The sequence below is a fragment of the Grus americana genome, chromosome 12, assembly GCF_028858705.1.
Source record: "Grus americana isolate bGruAme1 chromosome 12, bGruAme1.mat, whole genome shotgun sequence".
Classification (NCBI taxonomy): domain Eukaryota; kingdom Metazoa; phylum Chordata; class Aves; order Gruiformes; family Gruidae; genus Grus; species Grus americana.
In genome coordinates this window covers 7386567-7407167 of record NC_072863.1, presented here as the reverse complement: position 1 = coordinate 7407167, position 20601 = coordinate 7386567, and the positions used below count along the sequence as shown (strand labels likewise).

At 53.8% G+C, this 20601-nt stretch overlaps 2 protein-coding genes across 7 annotated transcripts in view; both read right to left on the bottom strand.

Annotated features, from left to right (window-relative positions):
- Positions 1-6303, bottom strand: part of ATP11C (ATPase phospholipid transporting 11C) — a 58143-nt gene extending 51840 nt beyond the window's left edge. For 5 of the 6 annotated variants that reach the window (XM_054839096.1, XM_054839093.1, XM_054839092.1 and 2 more), the window contains exon 1: positions 6086-6303. Coding sequence is in view for 1 of the 6 variants with exons in the window: in XM_054839100.1 (XP_054695075.1) it covers positions 6091-6116 (26 nt within the window). In the remaining 5 variants the exon portion in view is untranslated. The remainder of the gene's footprint in view (positions 1-6085) is intronic. The other variant, XM_054839100.1, reaches the window with a different exon arrangement.
- Positions 6304-15445: 9142 nt separating this feature from the next.
- On the bottom strand, positions 15446-19136 carry ARL13A (ADP ribosylation factor like GTPase 13A). The gene is made up of 5 exons (XM_054839456.1): positions 18656-19136; positions 18221-18326; positions 17776-18139; positions 17053-17154; positions 15446-16773 (listed from the first exon to the last, which is right to left on the bottom strand). Exons 1-5 carry the CDS (start codon positions 18988-18990, stop codon positions 16697-16699), a joined length of 984 nt encoding a protein of 327 aa, XP_054695431.1. The 5' UTR covers positions 18991-19136; the 3' UTR covers positions 15446-16696.
- Positions 19137-20601: the final 1465 nt, after the last annotated feature.

Genomic DNA, 20601 nt, shown 5'->3' with positions numbered 1-20601 from the left:
TTTGGTGTGAAGGTTTCCTCTGGCTCACAGACCCCGTTAATACTCTCCATCAGCTTTGCTTTTAACTAACATTTAAAAAAAAAAAGAATCTCTCCAGTAGAGAGGGCATCAATGGTTACAGCCAGAAAGCAGCAGTTTCAGTCAGAAAGGAAGTGCATAAACCAAAGGCAACAGGATGAAATTAAAGGCAAGGCTGAAAAAGCTTGCTATTAATAGATGGCCTGTTTGCTTTTACAATTTTTATTGTTAAAAGCAAATTGCCATGCCTTCAGCTGCAACTTGAGTCAGTTCAGCTCCAAACCTTCCCTGCACAGCCCAGACAATCATTATTATTCTTAGCAAAACAGCAACTGGAGACAAAAAACGGTTTTGAGTGAAGAATAAAACACAGCCTCAAGACACACGTAATTCCACAAAAAAGTTTTTGCACACCACAGGTTTAATTGGCAGCACCATTTACGATTAACGTTTGAGCGGTGCTTTCCAGTCCCTCCTCACAGTGATTTCTAACCTCTCCAAACTTTAACTGCACGCATGAATACTTCCCATGCAGCTGCTTGTCCGAGGCTGGGGTTTTTGTTTGATTTTTATTTATTTTTAGTCAAATGGTTGAGCTATTTCTGGGAATAAGGCTACAGTTGGGAGACTGCTGTGCAACGTTAAACAGAAACAGTTACAGGAATTTGAGAAACTCTCCTGTGTCCCCGTTTTCCAGAGTAGGGGCATCAAAAAGGGATTTCAGCCCTGGGGAAGAGCCTTTTGCAGCTCCAGATGCCCAATTTGAGCCTCCACCGTCTTCCCTGCGGTCAAGCATGGGCTGGCCTGTGGCTGCTACAGGGGAACTGGCCCTGAGCACATGAAACACCGTTATCACATTAACTACACGTTACAAAATAAATTCCAGCAACATTCATGAAAAATTCAAGTCGCTTCATTAAAATCCACGCTCTTTTGAAGCGTGGGATTTCTCCAAGCAGAACTGCCACCCAGTGTCACAGAGAACACCCCAGCCCCAACTTTTGCTGTGCGATTTTGTCACTTTAATGAAAGCAAAACACTTCTTGCAGGAGCTGGCAGTTGGGTACAAGGTATTTGACATCCAGCCTCACTCTTAAGGTGTTTGCGTGGCTGCAGCAGGGAAATAAAAAAGCAATTCTCAAGGCTTCCTCCTCCTACCTATGCTCTTCTTTCTTATTAGAATAGGAACTGCAATCACACTGTAATGTTTGGTTCACACTCTCTAAAAAAAATGCAAGTGTGAAAGAAAATCGCAGATGTGCTCCGTGTCCCAAAATAGACTTTATTACACATTTGCTGCAAAAACTAAAGATGGGAGTGTAAATCAGCATCCTCCACCCCAGACTCAGACATCTCCCACTACACGTTCTCCCGCATCCCCCCCAAGATGGGCAGGGTCCGGATGGGCAGCAGTGGTCAGCACCCACAGTGCCCGCTGCGCCCCAAGGGCTCTCCACACCCATCCCGTCCCTCCTCACCTACACCCTGTTACCAGCCACAGGCACGGGGAACTTATTTCCCTTCTAAAAAGCGACTTTGAGCCATTGCTCATTTTCTGCCATTTGAAAAGGTCTCAGTGGGGATATTTTCCTGCAGAGCACCTGGTGGGACCTGCCCAGCTCCTTCCCAGGCTCGAATCATCTCCCCAGCCTCCAGCAGATGCCTTCTGAGTCAACACGTGCCTTTTCCAAGGCCTTCCTCCTGCCTCTGCTCCTCCCCAAAGGGACGGGGACACGAGGGGACAAACTGCCACGCTTCGGTCCTGCCGATGGCTCTGGGCGCAGTGGAGCATCCCAATCCAGACCCCCCTCCTCAGCAGCACCAGTCTTGCCCCCCCAAGGTGTGTGGGGTTGGGGGGCACTCAGGGTAAGACAACCTTCAAAAAAATCCAAAGGGGCTTTGCAAAACTACAGCAGAGCCCAAAAAACGGAGCCCCAAACTTCACACCAGGTTCCACTTGTGTGCGTGTGAGCGCCCACTCGCAGGGACAGGATCAGTCCCCCCCTGCCACTTCCAGAAGGGTAAGGATTTGGAAAACAAATTTGTGACACTCACAAGCACTTTAATGAGAGAAACAGTTCCTGCTGTTGGCAGAACACCAGCAGCACACGGGTGCAGCCGGGGGATGCAAAGCAAGTGGCAAAGCAGTGCCGGGGGAGCCCGGCTGGGGCAGCCCCCCCAGAGGTGACAAGCCACAGGTGATATTAAAGGTCGTCCTCGAGTGTCTGTCCCCTGCAATCCTGCCACGTGGTAGTTTGCATGCTTTTTTTTTAATTAGATAAAATGAGCCCCAGATGGAAAAGCTCCACATGAAAGCGGCACCAAGCATGCAAATGAAGAGTAACGGTGGGTTACAAAGGCAGCTCCTCAGTTTTAGGGCTGCACAAAGCAACCCCCCTTCACTTCCCTTCCCACTCCTCTGCTGTCAAGCAGGAGAGCCTGAGGCATTCCAGCGGGGACACCAAGGGACAGGTCCAGACCCAGAAGAGCTGACAACCCCCATGGAGAGGAAGACTGCAGAGAGTGGGAGCCCCAAAACCAACCTGGCGGTAACCCCCATGGCTGGCAGCCACGCAACAGAGATATATGGAGACCCCAGGAGAAGACCAGCAAAGGAACATCATTACCAGCCTACAGCAAGGCAAAGGCACCGAGGAACACCACACGTCCAGCTCAGGGACAAGCACTGCACGCCTGTGTAAGAGGCATCTTCTTTCCCACAACATCAAGCAAATGTTCGCGAGAGCCAGCAGCTCAGGAACAGCCCAGCACTTGCTGAACGCTAGGGATTTACCAGGGCACGGGCTGCAAAGAGGATCAGACCCCAAAGTATTTAATTAAAGGGAATAACACAACTAAGGTCCTGTTGTTAGACACTGCAAAACACACAAAATGAAGAATTTTGCTCCCGTTTACGGACTGTTTGTTACTTTCCTACTTATCCTGGGTTTTAAACAAGAATAGGAAAATACCAGAGCGAGGACCTGCACTAACTGCAGAGGCAAGAGACCCAGGCAGGAACGCTGTGATGGGCAAGCACCAGCCAGCGGGCTCAGCCAGCACCAGGCACCCTGAGAGGACAGAGAGCACCCCGGGGTGCTTCCTCCCCACCAGCCTTCTTGCACCATGAGCAGGGTGACAGCTCCTGGGGCTCGCTTCCAGATCGACCTTAAATAAAAGCAAATGGGGGGAAAAACTGAAAACAAGGGGGGGCATCAGTAACTTTTCTTTCTGCATTTCTTTCCTAGTTCTTAAACAGCCCAAATCAGCATCGGCCCTGTGGCATCTGCAGAGCTGTGGCGGGTAGCTGTGGCCTGGACGTACAGCTGTCTGCACGCTTCAGAAGAATCCAGGAAAAGTAATTAAGGAAAAAAGCACATCGTCTTTGATGCACAACACAGGGACCAGCACTTCCCAGGCATCTGCCAAGTGAGTTTGGAAGCGGGCAGTGTTCGCCCCGGTCCTGCAAGGAGCCCAGCACAAGGAGACGGACCCAAGCCCTTCCCTCGTCACCAACACACTTCCCCACTCTGCTCCTGCATCCTCCCCACAACAGCCATACAAACAGCATGAGACTAAAAATAAGACTCCAATGCCAGAATCCATTTCCAAAAGAGAATTAAAGTTATATTTCAAGTTGACAGTATCTCCTGAAAGTGGATTAACCGTGGCAATTCAATCCTGCAGCCCCACAGCAATCCTGGCCCAACTCCCCTTTCAGCAAGGGATGATTTCAGTGGTGTAAACTGAAGTTCAGAATCAAATTTGTTTCTGCAGAGAGCATCAGTCTGTACCCTGGGGTAGCAAAGCTGACCCACATACAGCGCTCTGTCCCTCTTGCTCTTTTGCCATCCTATTTCCTACCTTATGCAGGATAAAAAAGTTTATGGGAGGGAAAAACAGAGCCACATAATAGTCACATTGATAGGGCAAGGCACGTTCATCGTGCCTAAGTTGTGAAATACATCTGAAAACAGGATTTTTAATATCCGTCAGTATTTATGAGCCTCTGGCAGAGACCACGCAGTGGAGAGGTGACAACATTTGTCTGAGTAGCCCTATGGGATCTTAAGTGTCAGATGATCTGCAGCCTTTAATAACTGCAGTGAATTTCCTGCAACGCCGCTGCCACAAGACGAGCATCGCTTGAAGCCCCATGCCACCCATACGGGACCGAGGGCAAGACAGCAGCTTGGGGATACCTCTGTGGAGATGGCTGTGGGCTGCCTCCTCCCACAGGACAAGAGAGGGGACCAACCCAAACCCTGCCAGCTCCTGGGAGACCCGCAGGGCTGGGGATGGGGCAGAGCTGCAGCAGCACGGCAGGAGCTGCTATCTGCCCAAGGCTGGGGGGGACACATGGACCTGCACCAGCCTGATAAACGCAGCTCGTTGCCACTCCAATGCCACTGGCAAAGATGGAAAAAGTGTCCAACAATTCTTAGCAACACCACAGTCATCCTGGTGTCCCCCACAGTCACGACTTGTTCCTCTCACCAGAAAACTACTATCTGTAACCCTCTGAATACATGCTGCAACAGCTCAGCCCCGAACAAAGTGGTTCGAAATACCTGGGTTCAGTGTTCAGGACTGTTTCTTTTTCACTCCTGTGGACATCATGCCCCAGAGTGGTGCACGTCCCCAGCTCAGGCCGAGAGACTGTGAGAGGTGGTGTGGAACCACTGGGACCACCGCCCAGCACAGGGATCGTGCTTCATGCGTGGGAAGGATGCTGAGGCTGGAGCCCAGCCAGGCACCTCCGTGGGATCCTGCAGCTGCCAGTACCTGCTCACAGGAGGCTGCCACCTAAAAATGCTTTTAGCCAAACTCGGAGACTCCAGAAGAGACACTTCGTACCCCAAGTGCTTCCTGATACACCTTAGAAAAAGCCTCCTGCAAGGGAGGGTTAGGAAGCATGTAACACCAGGCAGAGCTAAATTCAAAGTCAGAAACTCAGGGCACTGAGATTAGCTCTGATACATTTGTCCCTGCGGCTGCAAAACAATAGTTGCAGTAGGTGTGTTCCGTGCAGGTCTTCAACAGCAATCCAACCTACAGATGCACAGACAGGAAAATTAACCATTTTCTTCCCCCCTCAGAACTGCTGCAGAGCGACTTCCAGACTTAAAAAGAAGATGAGAGTCCCTTGTGCTGAAAGCCTGGAAATCCAGCACAAAGAGCACGCTCAAAACCAAAAGTGAATATGAAAATACAGCTCAGTAGTGCTGGCCTCGCGGGCAGCCGCAGGCAGAGCCCATTATTGTGGCAGGTAACCAGGTGCCAAGAGGCAACGTGTGCCTCAGGAAACAGATCCTGGAACTCCCGGGGTGTATACGCCGTGCTAATAACAGATGCCTGCTGTTTAAACTCGAGGAACTTCGTTAACTACGCACTGCGCAATAAATGACACTGCTAAATAAACAGAAGCTCCCGAAATGATGTTAAAACACTGGTTTTACCACGCTTGCTGTGAAAGAGGAAAAAATGAGTAATTACAGAGTTCAGGCCAAGCAATGAGGTCACAGTGAAATCTCTAAGTAGCTTATGTGGCACCGGGAGGGGTTTTAACGTATTTGGGGACATGAAGCCGTTGGCGGGCAGCACCCTGATGACAACCACCGTGCATCTCGCCCCGCCTATAACATGCGATTTCGGGTGCATGCTTCCAGGGACTGCAAAGTCCCTTCCTCCGGCTTTTGGGGTTTTCTTTGGGAGAAATAAAAAATTACCAAAAAAAATTAAAAAAAAAAAAGGTTTGGGCTCTCACAGCAGAGGCAACTTCTCGTGAAGAGCCGCAGCGCGGGCAGGGCCCTGATCCAGAGGTTTCGCAAGGGAGGGAGCTGCCGTTGCGGCTCCCTGGCAGGAGCGGGCCGGGAGCCCTGCTGCCGCGACCCCCGCCGCGCCCGGGGATGCGCCCCGTCCCCACGCGTGCGATGCCCTTCCCCCCCCCCCCCCCCCCGCGAAAAACAAATCCCATAAAAGAAAAAAAAAAAACCCAAAACCATCAACAATGAACTTTTCCCCGCCCGGCACCCCCCGTACCCAGCCCGCCGCCCCGGCCCCGCACTCCCCAGGCGGCTCAGGCTGCGGCGGAGCATCGCGGCGGCGCCCGGCCCCGCCGCCCTCACCGCCGCATCGCCCGGCTCGGCTCGGCTCCTAGGCTACCCGCGGGCCCCGCCGCCGGCCGCGCACCATGCCCGCCGCGGGGCCCCGCCGCCCGGCACGGCTCGGCACGGCTCGGCCGCGCTCGGCTGGCAGCACTTCCCCCCGTCCCCCTCCCGCCACCGCCCGGGAGGCGGGAGCCTTCTGCCCCGGAGCAGGCTGGGAGCTGTAGTGCCGGGACGGGAGGTGGGGGCCCACCGGCACCCTCCGGGCGACACTGCGGGGACAGCGGCTTCCGGGAGCCGCACGGGTCCCGGAGCGGCGGATTCTGCCGGCCGTCGTCCGAGGAAAAGCGGCCCCAGGGACAAATCCTGCGGGGCCGGGAGCAGCCCAGGGGCTGGCCCGGTGCACGGTCCAGAAGTGAATGAACTGCTGGAGGGGAATGGCTGGAGAGAAGCCTCATCCCTGCACAGCCCAGAGCCTTTGGGTTAGACCCCTTCTGTCCACCTTCCCAAGCCCTCACTGGAGCCACGGCTATGGCCAGACACTGGGTACAATCTCATCCTTAGTGCAGGTCTCCTCTCCTGTGTGACAGCCCTCCTAATAATCCTCTGGTGAAAAGCTCCAGTCGCTGCCCTGATGGCTCAAGCAAATATCCTAAACACCCCTTGGAGCACTTTCCCCCGAGTCACAACTGACCACGGAAGGTGTTCAGGGTCCCTTGGTGTTTCACCTACTGCACGCTCTTCCCAGGAGGCCCCGTGCACATCCGCAGGAGATCACTCCCCAAGCACTGCCTTGGCTAGCCAAGCCTGCCAGCTAAGCCCAGCCTAATCCATGGGGCAGTTTCACAGCCCCTGAGCCCAGAACTGCCCGGCTTTCCCTGGTACCTCCAGCCTTCTGGCAGCACACAGGCCAACCCGTATCTTCTTCCCTCTAGGCTGGGATAACACATGAATGGAAACACCACTCATCTGAAAGAGCTTCAAGGGAGCATCTCCCAGGTCCGGAGGGCACAGAGCAGGAGAGTATTTGTTTCCACATAAATCACCAAAATTGAGAGAGATGTAACTGAACATCTGCATTTTCTATTATGCTTTTGACATTGTTATTGCCTGATAATAAACCAGCCTTTTCTGGAGCAATATCCTCTGTAACAGCACAGGGCAGGGAGTTTTCCTGGTGCCATCCCTTGCTAACAGCCCTGAGGACCTCCGGGAGCAGGCAGGCTGCTCGACCCTGCCAGCCTGGAGCTGCTATCACTTCAGCAGTTCGCATTACTCCTATTTTAAAGCAAGCTTCTCCCTGAAACTCAGCACAACTCACCTTGTTGCACCATGACTGGGCCCAGAGAACAGCTGTGGGCTTCCAGAGACCTGGACAACACAGAGATTTTTCACTTGGCATTATTTTTAAAGCAAGAGTAGTACCATATTGATTTTACTAAGGCTAAAACCAGTCACATTTGCTCTACTTAAGCACCACCGGTCTGGCAGTTTTACACAGTACGATATATCTAAACTCACACAGAAAGCCTGCCCTGGGCAGCACCAAAATAGCAGTCAGGTGTTGGACAGGCAGGAGCCTACTCTTATTTTTGGTTTGTTTTTTTAACCCTAGTTATCCCAGGGCAGCAGTAGGTGGGTCAGTGAAGGCTCCCACATCCCTGCTAAGCAAGGCAGCGTTCCCAAGGGGACAGCCAGCGCTCATCTGAATCCCAAGTGCAACCTTTCCACTATTCTCTGTGCAGCTGTGCTGTTACTTACCTTTTCACACAAAAGCCTAACCACAACAGAGGAAACCAGAAAACAATGCTAGGCAGTTTTAAACACACTTAAACATACTGAATGGAAATTGTTAAACATCTTAATATAATGCCTAACCAGTTTAGCTCTAGACTTCCCTCCCCCACAAAACAGAACTAAACTCAGATCAACACTGTATTGCAGCTTTTGCACTGCTTTTGATACTTTTCTGATTTTTTTCTAGCTGTTAGTGTTGGCTGGAAGAGGGAGCTGCTGTTCTCAGACGTTTTTCCTGCTGCAGTACCACGCAGCGGGTGCTAAACAGATCAGTGATGCCTGATGAACCACCAGCCTTCAGGGCCAGGCACCTGCATGTTTCCAAAGGCTAAGGCAGCTTGGCTAGCCTGGCCCAGTAGAAAAAAACCCCTATATTCTTCTCTTCTACAATATACTCCTACAGGTATGGTTACTCTTCATTTCACCTGCATCAACTGGTAAGAAGGGAACTTGGTCTCACCAGCAGAAGAGAGGATCAAAGCAGCTACGCTTGTCTTTAGGATTCCCATGCTGTACAAATTGCAGCCTGTATCCAGTTTAGTTTGAAATGCTGCTGTCCTTATTAAGGGTTTGTTGAGTTAGAACTAAGCACTGCAGTATAGTGGGAACCCAATGGCAAAATCAGGTCCTAAGGTAAAATTTTGAGTCCAAAGAACTTAAAGGACATCCTTAAAACCAGTAGGGATTTCCCACAGTAAAATCTCCCCAGAGATTATAGGAACAACACAGTATATAGGATTTAGGCTTGCTCAGGTACAGCTTCAGAGTTGTCTTCCCTCACTTCAACCAACTTCTTTAAGAATTTTCATTAATTATTTGCTCATTACATGAATACCTTGTGGTTCATTGAAGCTGCAGGCATAGCCACTGGATGTTGTGCCAATCTCAATAGCCACAAGAAGAATTAACTGTGATATGGAATTAAGTGTTAGGTAATTACCTTGAATGTATTGCAAACAGTGGCTGTGGCTAAGATATCAGAAGAGATCTTCTTCCAGGGAGCTCCCAGATGAAGCAAGTCACCACAGCTGGGAAGCAGCACAGGCAGGTGTTTGGGTCCCCATAGTCAGAGCAGAACCAGTCTCCTGCTATGGACCAGACCGCTTAAATCCATCCCTCCCCCTACTTAACCTGCACAGCCAAAGGCATGATTTCACCAGAAAAATCAAGCCAACAGTCATGCCCCCTTTTGCTGCTGACACAGTGGCCTCGGGGCAGCAAAATCACTGTCTCAGCAGAAGCCATCCCCACAGACAGGAAGCAAAAAAACCCTGTACTGGGCTTTTTCACAGCCTGTGCAGTTCAGCTGCTGATGTGGTAGCAGTTGCATCAGCTCATAGGTCTTTTACAAGGGAACCTGGGTTTAGTGCACTTTTTAATGCTACGAACACCCACCCCCAGTGCAGATAATGCCCGTGGTGTGCCAAAGAGCAGTCAGTACCAAAGGGCCCTCCTGCACAAAGCCAGCAGGGACTCCATCCTGCATCCCAGTGTACCCTCCCCAGGGAGAATTCTGCACAACACAGCTCAGCCGGGACCCACCACCACTTCAACTACCATCAAAAACTAGTTATCCAGTACATCAGCCAAGCTCTCAGCAGACCACCAGCGAAGGCATGAACAGAGTGACCCCAGGGATTGCTGTGAACTGCTCACAACTTGGGAGAGTCCATCACATTCTTTCACAAAATAGTTTTCATGTCCTGTAACCTTTGTTTTTAATGTTCAGAGTGATGAACCTCAGTCTCTGGCAGGTAGCTTAGCAGGAGAGGGGAGCCAGCCTCCCCACTAACCTGGGGACACAAGTCCTCGCTGTTGGGTTTTTTCTTTTAATATTTACTTTTGCAATGTTCTTTGCTTCTTCTGCCATCGTGTGGCCAGTTAGAGAACGAGAGTTGTCACCGGAAAAACATGCAATTAACTGGCTTGCCCTGTCTGAAGACTGGTTTACAGATTTTTTTAAATAATATCCAGTAGAGTATGAAGCCAATGGAGATGTATTACTCCTCTTCAAGGTCCATCCCACCTCCTGACGAGTACTACAGATTTATCTTTAATGTTGTGATGGCTTGAAGTAGATATTACTAATCCGACTGTTTAGAGCAACAGCTCTTTACTCTAAGGGCATGACCTCCCTGTTGACTTGCTGCTTGTGGAGCTCCTCCTCGCATTAGGCAAGAGGATCAGCGAAATGGCACTCGCTGGTGACCACCACAAAAGTGGGTAGCTGCAGAAGTAATTTTCTTTCCCTTGAGAACCACCCCAGGGTCATCTTTGCCTGGGAAAGACCGAGTTCTGTGGAGACTAGCAGGGCTCTGTCCCTGCCCACAGGCACAGGTATGTGCCAGGAGACCTTCTCTGCCTTCCATGGGGGGAGCCAAGGAGGAGCTGACAACGCCATTTTTTCCTCCCTTTCTGAATGGGGCAGATCTTTCACTGATTTGGTGACAAAAGTTGTTTCATAAGAAATGAGAACATTTTTGCCAGCAGATCCCAAGGCAGAATCCCTCTCTGTTCGCGCCCGAGACTTTCAAACCCACCCTGCAGTGGCCTTTGCTTACCCTGACCAACGGGCACAGGACCACAGGCTCTCTGAAAGCAGCCAAAGCCACCCAAAGACTATCTGCTGGAGTCCTACGTATGGCCTTTAACTGCTGGCCTCTCTGGGTATTTCTTGTTGCCCCTCACCAGGATGGGGTGTAGGCTTCATCCTCCTCTCGTGCCCATCTGCCCGGAAAGAGCAGGTCTTGGCCCAGATGGGTCAGCTAACACTCAGCATGACATCAAGAGTTTACAAGGAGAGATTGCATCATACCTGCAAAACACCCACGAGGGAAGGAAGCAGATCATTCTGCCTGCAGAGGGGTTTGCATGAAGGCATGCATCAGTACTTCCCTTGGAGCCTGCGCATCCCATCCCCCGGATCAGCACAGCACGACAAGCACCCCCAAACCTCTTCCTACAGCTGCGCTACGCATGGAAGATGGGTCCTAAAGTCTAATGCAGAGCACGGCTGGGGTAGCAAGAAAAAGATCTACACCGCAGGCCAGGGATTTGGGCTAGAGTCTTGCTAAGCCCAGCTGCACTGAAATATAAATGCACTTTAATAAGGTGAAAGTTCTCTCACAGACAAGGCCTGAGCTCTGATCACTGCAGAAGACTTTAAAATTAAAAGTTTGGTTAATAAATTGGCTCTTGATCCCATATCCAATGATGTTCTGTAGCAAAAGCCCTTCTAATTAATACACTGATAGTCTTTCTCAAGAGGCACTTTCTCCTGAAAGTCTGAAATAACCTATTCAAATATGCAGCAACTTACAGTGATAATTTATGAAAGAGAAAGACTACCAATTTTAGTTAACAGAATTTCCCTTTTTAAAAACAAGCTTTTTTAAGAGCAAAAAACCAGCAAGTATATTTGGTACATGATGTGACAAATTTATATACCTCAGACTCCAGCACATTCCCTTGTGCCCTCAGACAAATATATCCATTAAATAAATTTGATTATATCCTTCCTCCTCCTGCCAGCAATAATGTCTGCAACAAGGCTCATTTAACCTAGAAAGGAAAAATGTTCATATTTTCTTAATTTCCAGTTCTCATTATCTTCTCTTTCCTTGCAAAGTCTTAATAGCCTCTTTCATAACAATCAAGAGAAGCTTGGGGAGTTACTCTCACCTAATTAAGTCTTGTTTTTTTTCTAACAATTCTGCAGAATAGATGACTCCAGCTCTCATTTTTAATGTAATACAACAGAGGATCTACAACTAATAACAAAAACCTGAAAGAAACCCTGTGCATGATTATTCATTATTCAATATATACAGCCTCTGAGAGCCACAGAGGGTAAAAACCACCCAATATCACATGCCAGCATTTTTCAGCTCAATATTTTGAATGATCTCATGGAAATCAGTTGTGTCCTAGTATGCTTACCTAGAAAAAAAATGAAAGTATTTCCCAACACTTCCTTCTTCTGACTGAGCTAGTAAACTGCAACAAGAACACGCTGGCACCCAGCCCACCTGAGCCAGAGGGCAGGAGCTGCAAGCATGAGAAAGCATACGTAACAATCAGCTTCTCAAGCACAAAGAACATCCAGGCTTTTACCAACACAAATGCCCACTCTGAGGTTTAAAATCCACTAACCTCACTCATATATATTTATTTAAGTATATACATACTGTAACCAGATTTCAGGAATGGTGTAACCTGAGAGAGCCCCGCACACCTTAGTGCTGCCCTATCAGCACATCTGTGACACCCCCAGCCCTGCCCCAAGGGATGGCACACCAGGCAGCAGAGGCTGCTCACCTCCCCACCAGCCACAGCCACTCTAGGGCAAGAATTTTATATTCATTTTTTTACATTTTGTCCAGAACAGAGAGAGGAGAGCTGCATGCAAAAGCCCATCCCCCTGAGTACAAGCCCCCACCCCCAGGAAATCCACAGCCTTGCCCTGGTTGAATATGTGTGTATATATATATACATATATACACCCTACTACACCTGCTGAGTGTTACAGGGAGGCTGGTGGGGAATGAGGAGCACCTGCAGGCACCCCGCAGGATGTGACCCGTTGTATTTGCCTTGCAAAGCACCCGTTAGCAAGGATCACCCGTGCTTAATCGCCTTTACAACCCTAAACTAATGTCCAAACTCCAGTGTCAGGGATGCTCTCTCAAAAACTGATTCCTGGTTCCTTCTTCTGTAATTTGGGGTTAGTGGAAGAGTGGACAAAGAACCATCACGTTCTACACGCAATCACAAATCTCTTTGTTGTTTTCCCTCATCAGGCCTGGAAACTGCTGGGTCGTGCCACCCCATGGCTCCCCAATATGTTGAGCACCCCAGGACCAGGCTCACCTTCCCCATCCTGCCCCTCGGAGCATGCGGCATCCTCGCTGCAGGTGCCAGGAAGGTTGACTCCCAAAGGATCTCTGCATCCGAAAGCTGGAAACAATGGTGAGACCCACAATGGTTCACACTGCCCCGGAAAGGCTCATGTAGGGGGAAAAAAAATACACTATTGAGTTTTTATTCATAAAATACAACAGTGGATTTACAGCAGGAGAGATACCTGTGCATCTTAACAGCAGATTGCCATGCGGGGACCTCCTGCCCTGTCCACATCTGTGGGACAAGTCCAGGGCTCTCAGAGGAGATCACAGAGTCAATGCCACCTTCCCTGTCCTCATCCTGGGGTTGAGAGGAGCAAGGAGGAGTTCCAAATTAAAGTGTAATTGCTGGCTAAGCCCAGCCAGCAGGCAGAAGTGGGAGAAACCACAGCAGGGCAGTGGGTGCAGGCAGAGGGGCCAGCAGCCTCGCTCATGTGGTCTCATCTCCCTGGCTCTCCTCCATGTCTTCCCGCTGTCCAGCAAGCCTGGTGATGTGCTGGACGCAGAAGAGCTAAGCAGTGTTTTCAGCACTGACCAAGCAATCCTCTTGCCACCTCTCTTCTCAACAGAGCAGTAGCCCTACCCTCCACATTCCAGCCTACGCAGTTAAATTTTGATAGCGATAACAGGCATCAGGAAAAAAATCTGATTGTGCAAAGCAATGTTGGTATGAGGAGGTGGGACCAGCCGTGCCCCGGTGTAGGTGTATGCCCACAGGCACTCACTGAAACATGTCTTCATCTCCTCCTAGCACTGTACAAACCATCACCAACTTTTGCAAAGCTCAGACAGGCGCAGCCTCCCTCCCTCCATCCTTCAGGCTTAGAAGGACGCATGCCATGGGGAGAGCTGCTGGTGGCCATGCCGGCGGCTGTGGGTTCCCTGAAGAAGCACCATTGAGGGGAAGTGGGCTGCAGGCATGCAAAACTCACACGCTTCTGTGTCAGCAGTTTGCAACAAATGCAGCCACAGCCCAGGCTGAGGCACCACAAAAACATTTGTGGAAGCAGGAACCAGGTTTTGCCTAACCTGATCCTCCTGAGACAGCCCTTCTGGAAACTTGAAAAGAAGGATGTGCTAGATAATATAGAAATGCTTAAATGCAAAGCATGGTTGTATCACACAGCTGGCTCCAGTCCTCCCCGCAGAAGATGCTATTGATACCATTTACTCTGCATCAATAGACAGGTGGGTCTCCCAGGGCAGTTGCTCTTGCATTGCTTTGTGTTTCTTGGCACATTTGCTTTCCAACGAACCCAAGACTCATGGGAAGGTGCCACTCACCACTACCTCATTTTTGGGGACATCTCCTCAAGGCAAGGACCGCTGCTGGTCACCATGCCTGGCCTCGGTGCACCCGCCAGTAGATCGGACACACTGGGACCACCTTGCCCCGCTGTCAGCAGGCAGTGCCACTGAGGACTGTACCTCCCAGAGACCTCCTTCCCTTGCTGGTTATTCAGCTATAGGACTGTAAGATAAATAGCAGGAGGATTACGATGGAAAAAGGAGCCCTGCCTGTCCTGCCTGCCCCAGGCCTGCACCCCCTTGCTACAGCCGCCACTTTTCATGCGTGGCCAGAGCAGCCCAGCCCATTACCCCTGACACGGAGTAGCCATTAATTAATATCTTTGGGTTTATCTTTGATCACATAGATCTCAAGATCTCATTTCTGAGATGTTTCTAGCTTTGAGATAGACCATTTTTAACACGGAGTTATTGCTGCTCACCTTTTAAAGAAGATAAAAGTTGTATCCCCAGTTGGTGCAGATCAGGGTTGTCTCCTGGCTGTTAGGAGGGATTAGCCACTACAGCCACAGGAACACCAGGATAAAGGGGTTTGATTTTGAAATACATTTGAACTGCCTGTCTGCACCACTCTCTTGAGTTCATTTTGTCAGGGGAAAGTGCATTAGATTGACCTAACTGGTTTCTTACGGCTGGCTCCCGGGGGAAAGTTTCATTCACCAGTGCCAGCCGGGCCAGCTCTGCCGTCGGACTCATCTCGCTGGCTGACCCCGCTGGCTGTGGGTGTCACACGGGGCACGCCGTGTCCGCGTTGGCTGTGGGTGTCACACGGGGCACGCCGTGTCCGCGCTGGCTGTGGGTGTCACATCGGGCACGCTGTATCCCCCGCGTGGCTGCTGGTACTGGAGCGAGCTGCCTGCCGGGCGCTCCCAAACCTGCACAGCTCCCGCTCCCCACACAATTTTGGAGCCATGGCAAGCGAGGCTCAGCCCCAGCACAGCCATGGGCTGGTTTTGGGGTGCCGGCTGCTTGGGAGGGCTTGGCCTCCTTCCAGACCCAGTGGGTGTGCGAGAAGCGGTCGTTAGAGGGGATAAACTTCTAATGTTTCTCTCCCTGTGGCCCCGCGGACATCCGTGACCCTGGCAGAGGGACCCTGGCTGGCAGCCCGGACCGGCCCCCACTGGGGCACACACAGCCCCATCCCAGCCCGGGAGAAGGGGCTCCATCGCAGGCAGGGACCCCCTGCTTTGCCCCCCCACCCTCTGCACCGCCCACAGCCCTGGCACCACAGGGATCTCCACCAGAGACAAGGGTTTACAACAAGTGCTGTATTTACAGGCCAGTGTTTGTTGTTCTTGTTATTTACAGTTTATTTACAATTAATCCCTATAGTCACTGACAATTGAATCCGGCAGAGTTAGACAAAACTTTACAGCAGACTGCAAGGCAGAGTAGCAGGAGTTTATTTTCTTTTCCCTTTTCAGCCCTGCTCAGGGAAAGGCTTTACCAATTTTTCTTCCCCCGGACTGCGAAGGCATTGCCTGTTAATCAGTGATCACAGGAGCAGAGGTGACTCACGCTCCACTGCTGAGCGCAGCTCAAGTCCCAACGCTGTTGCAGCCACGGAGGGAAAACTGCTGCACTCCTGACTTCATGTAAAGTGTTTCCAGGGATGACGGTTGGTTTCCCAGCACATGCACCCAGACGGAGCTGGGCAGGACGAGCCCTCTGGCACAGCCCCGTCCCCACGACAGCCTGGCTCTGCCGGACACAGTGTGTGTCACGGATGGATTGTGTTGGGATGCGGATGCTGCTTGCTCTCCCGTCTCAAAGCTGAGCTGAGCACAGATCAGGGACTGCCCTGGACTGCAGGTGCCAGGCTGTCAGTGACACGGGAGCATTTTGCATTACCTGCGGGTCACCAGTGTCCTCCGGGGAGTATGGCCAGATCAGGAGGAACGTTCTCCTCCTGGGAAGGAGCCTCCAGTGGCTCCACCACAAGCTGTCTGCCATTGAACTACGCAAGCCTTCACTGACAAGCTGCAAAGATGTGCAGACAACACGGGCATCACCCTCCTCCACCGTGTGAGGGGGCTCCTGTCAGCCCTGCCAGATGTGGCTGGGGACTGGATGAAGCTCTCCTGCGGACCATCTGTAACTGCCCTCCCAACTTCACCAGCATGAAATTAGATGTGTCAGGCATCAGACAGGCACTGACTGAGGGGCCAAGCCAGCCCCTGACCTGTGAAGAGAGCTTTGCCTGGGCATAAGACAATTCAAGAGACGAGCTTTTCCTCTGGGATATTTGCTCTGATCTTCCTCTCTTCCACAGGCTCGGCTGGGTTCAGAGTGAGTCTTCCACAGAATACTAACATGGGCTCAGCGAGTGGCCGGCTGTTCCCTTTTCAGACGAGTTTGCTGCCAGAGAGGCGTTTTACAAAGGGACTTTTGGCTCGCTCCTGCAGATCCCTGGTTTTCAAGCCATGCAGAGGACAACGATGCTGTTCATGCCCCAGGACCCATTGTCCAGGATGGCCAGCCCTGGCCAAGCACCCCAGAAGCCCTGAATGAGCATGGGTCCCACTACCACTGCATTCTGGAATCCCCTGGGACGTGCCTTCCGACTCAGGGGACAATGGCAGACTGCTGCTTCCTCTGCTCCTGCCTCATCTTCAGAGCCAGCATTGCCCGGCGGTACAAATCTGGGGAGGAAGGGAAGCGGTCAGGCACTAACACAGGGGCTACGCTCCAGGCTCCAGCACAGCGCACTCGCGCAGCCTCCCTGCATCCCACTCAAAGGCAGCGGCAGCAGAATTTGCCCCCCTGACAGCCCCCACCTTGCCCTGCAGCAGCACTTGCTTGTGCCCATGTCCCCACACCAACTGCCCCGTGCCAAGGGCTCCTGTGCAGCTCATGCCCCGCTGCCAGCAGGCCAGACCCCACGATGCTTTTCAACAAAATCTGTCCTGGGAAATACCAACCAAAAGTGCTTGAGACCTCCTCACGCTGCTGCTCCACAGCAGGTTCCTGCGACTTGATTTTATTCTTGATTTTCTTCTTCTTTCTCTTTTTCATGCCCTGCACTGGATGGAGAAATACAAAATTTCAGGCACCACATCTGAGCAAGGATGCATTTGTCACCAAACCAGCCGAGAGGACTGCTGCTGGGGGACCCACAGTCCTCCGTGCATCAGCCCCTGCAGAGATGCTCAGAGATGTCTCTCCTCTTCCCCAGTTGGACTCCTGTGACCCCACTCTGCGCTCAGCTGGTTTGCAAGCAAAGCTAACGGAGGTGGCAGGGACCGGTGGTTCAGCACACTGCCATGTTGCCAGGACCCAAACCCGCCCCGTAAGGTGGCTCTGGGGGTCCTGATGTGCCGGTGCCAGCAGTGCTGGCAGCCCCCCGCAACCCCTCTCACCTGGGTGGGGGGTGTCCATCCCAGTGGGTGCCAGCTCCTCCTGTCCGACCCTGTTCGGGGGCAGCAGCCCCCCGGCAGCCCCCGCTCGGCTGTCACCCCCTCCTCCTGGTCCCTCCAGCTCCTCGGCTGGGTTTGGCTTCCCAGAGTCCTTCTGCCTCACCTTCACTTTCCTCTTCCTCCTCCCGGGGCCCTTTGCGCTCTCCTCCTGGGCAGGGTAAGGGGGATGAGGGGAAGGTGGCAGAACCGCCCCTTCCATCCCGTCCCATCCCGGGGGGTGTCACTCACCAGGGGGAGGAGGCGGCGGATGGGCCGCAGCGGCCGGTACTCCCCCATCTTCCCCGCGCCGTTTGGGGCATCCTCCCCGGGGGGCGGCGGGTCCCTGGCGGGGCGAGAGCACGGCGGGGGATACGGGCGAGCCCCGCGGCGGGGAGGGGGGAGAACGGGGACGGGGACACGCACCCACGGAGCCCCGCACCCACCTGCGGGCGGGCGGGCGACCGCGGGCTGCCCTGGGGCCGGGGCCGGGCGGCGGGGCGGCGGCGGGCGGCGGTCCCGGGGCGGCCGTGGCAGCGCGGAGGAGCCAGCGCAGCCCCTGCAGGGTGGCGCGGCCCGGGCCGGCGGGGGGGCCCCGCTTGGCGGCACAGGGCTCCTGCGGGTGGGGGGGCAGGGTCAGCCCCGGCGGGGCCCGGGGAGCGGGGCCCGGGGCCGGGCGGGGAAGGCGCGCACTCACGATGCGGCAAGGCGAGCGGTTCTCGTTGACCAGCCGCTCCAGGGAGAGGCGCTCGATCAGCTCGCAGGGCAGCAGCGCGGCCGCCGCGTCTTGCTTGTTGGCCAGCCTGGGGCGCGGGGAGAGCGGAGCGCGGCCGTCAGCCCGGCCTCCGGGCACCTGCCCGCACGGCGGCGGGGGAAGCTGGATGCTTTCTCCCGGTTTGGCTGCGATTGCCGAAGCATTGCCCCGGCTGGAGCCCACTCCCCAGCCCCTCTCCAGAGATGCTCCCAGCTCCCGAGCACTGCTGGGGTCCCCGTGTCCCAGCACCCCCCGACAGACCCCTGGGCACCACGTCCCCGCAGCAGCCCAGCCACGCTCCTCACAACCCCAGCACCAGGTTCCCTCTCCCTCCCCACCCCAAACCCTACAGGTCACATCCTGGGGACTCGCCCTTACAGTAAGATGGGCTTCCCGGAGACGTCGGGATGGCTCAGGACGCGGCTCAGGACCTTGCGGGCCTCCTCCATCCGCGCCAGGTCACTGGAGTCCAGGACGAAGAGGAGCCCGTGGGCCGCACTGTAGTGGCTGCGCCAGGCACCGCGGGAGCGCTGGCCCCCGGGCACGTCCACCAGCGTCACCTCGAACCTGTCCACCTGCAGGCGGGTCTGGCCGGGCTGCGCCGCGGGCAGCACCTCGCCGGCCAGCGCTGCGCGCAGGGAGAGGGCAGAGAGCTGGCGCAGCGAGCCCAGGAGCATCCCTGCGACATGTGCCTCCTCCTCCCCCAGCCACATCCCCGCTCCTGCTCCCAGGGCTGCCCAGGGCACAGCCAGTGCCCTGCACAGTTCCCCCAGCCCAGCAGCTCTATTTCAAGGACCTCAGTCCTTCAAGGCTTGGGCACTTGGTTGCAAAGTACTGTAAAGCTGCTGCTCCCAGCTGAGGCCGGCTCTGGGGCTCACCTCTCTCTATGTCCATGATGATGGAGGTTTTCCCTGCATTGTCCAGCCCCACAACGAGGAGGGTGACCTTCCTGGGGAGCGACAACAGTGAGTGAGTGTCCCAGAGAAAGGCTGTGATCCCTGGGGAGCAGAGACCACTTCTGGCCCTGGGAGGGCAAGGGACCCTGCACACCGTGGCCATGCTTCGGCAGGAGAGGGGCAGGATGGTGACACAGGCTCTGGCTGAGCGGGGCGAGGGCAGGGGTGGTCCCTGGTTCCCTGAGAGCAGGCACAGGGACCTGGAGCCATCCCGGCACCTCGGGACAGCCACACTGCGGGGCCTTCAATGTGCTTCCCATGCAGCAAAGACTTCTTTTCACACCATATAGGATTAAGCAATGATACGCACAGGCCAAAAAAGTTGTTCCTTATATGCAAACAGTTAATGATTGCTCTTGGTGTGCTTCCTTGTCAGTGAGTTATGGGTATACAGATAAGGAGAGGTAGCAAGGGCATTTTTCAGGCTTCTGCCTGGACCCAGGAGGTTTTTCCTGTTGCTAAACAGTCCTATTTGGTCTCCAGCGATGTGCTCCACCAGAGCCATGCGCAGAATGTTTTCCCTGTGGTTGACAAGCCACAGTAGTCATCCACAGTGTTGTTTCTTCCTTAAACATACAGACCAGGCTGTGTGGGTGGCACGGCCCCCACGTCCAGCATTACAGCAATGTGTCCTTGCTCGCGGGAGAGGACCATAAACCGCCCCCATCACCTGCTGTGTCTGCCCGGGCTGGTGCAGTGCCAGCCCCAGGGAAGTAACCCAGGTCTCCTGACACGCACAAACATGGCTGGTGTTTCAGTTCGTCCTTCTCAGCTTTCTCGGGGAGCTGCTGACTCTGCACAGGGGGAACCCCTCTGGGAGTGTTCCCACATGCACACCCCTGCCTGCCCCACTCCCCTCCCTGTCCAGCTCCTGCCTGCAAGGACACACGTGTGCCTTGCTCCACAGTTTGGGGACGGTTCCTGCAACGGGCACCACTCTCGCAGTGTTACCGCACCGGTGCCCTCACTGATAAACACGCGGGTAGACGTTGTGCCCCCCCGGAGCCCTGAGGAGCGGGTGTGGTGTCCTACCTGATGGGCTCCTGTATGGCCTGCAGCCATGACCAGCAGTGGGAGAAGAGGTGGAACATGCTCAGCAGCCCCACGCCGAGGGATGGCCTCTCTTCAGCACCTACAAAGCGAGCAGCCTGGTGTCTCCCTGTGCTTCATCCTCCTGCCTGTGCCTGCTCCCCATGGTGGGGGGCATCTCACCCTGGGGTGCCCCGTCCCATGGCCCAGCACTGCTGCCTCCACCAGCCTGGTGTGCACAAGCCAAGCCTGGGGACAAACCCCAGCCCCCCGGGCAATACTCCACAGGCACGGACCCCTGGCCAGACCCTGCCCCAGCAGCCCCTTCTTGCGTTGCAG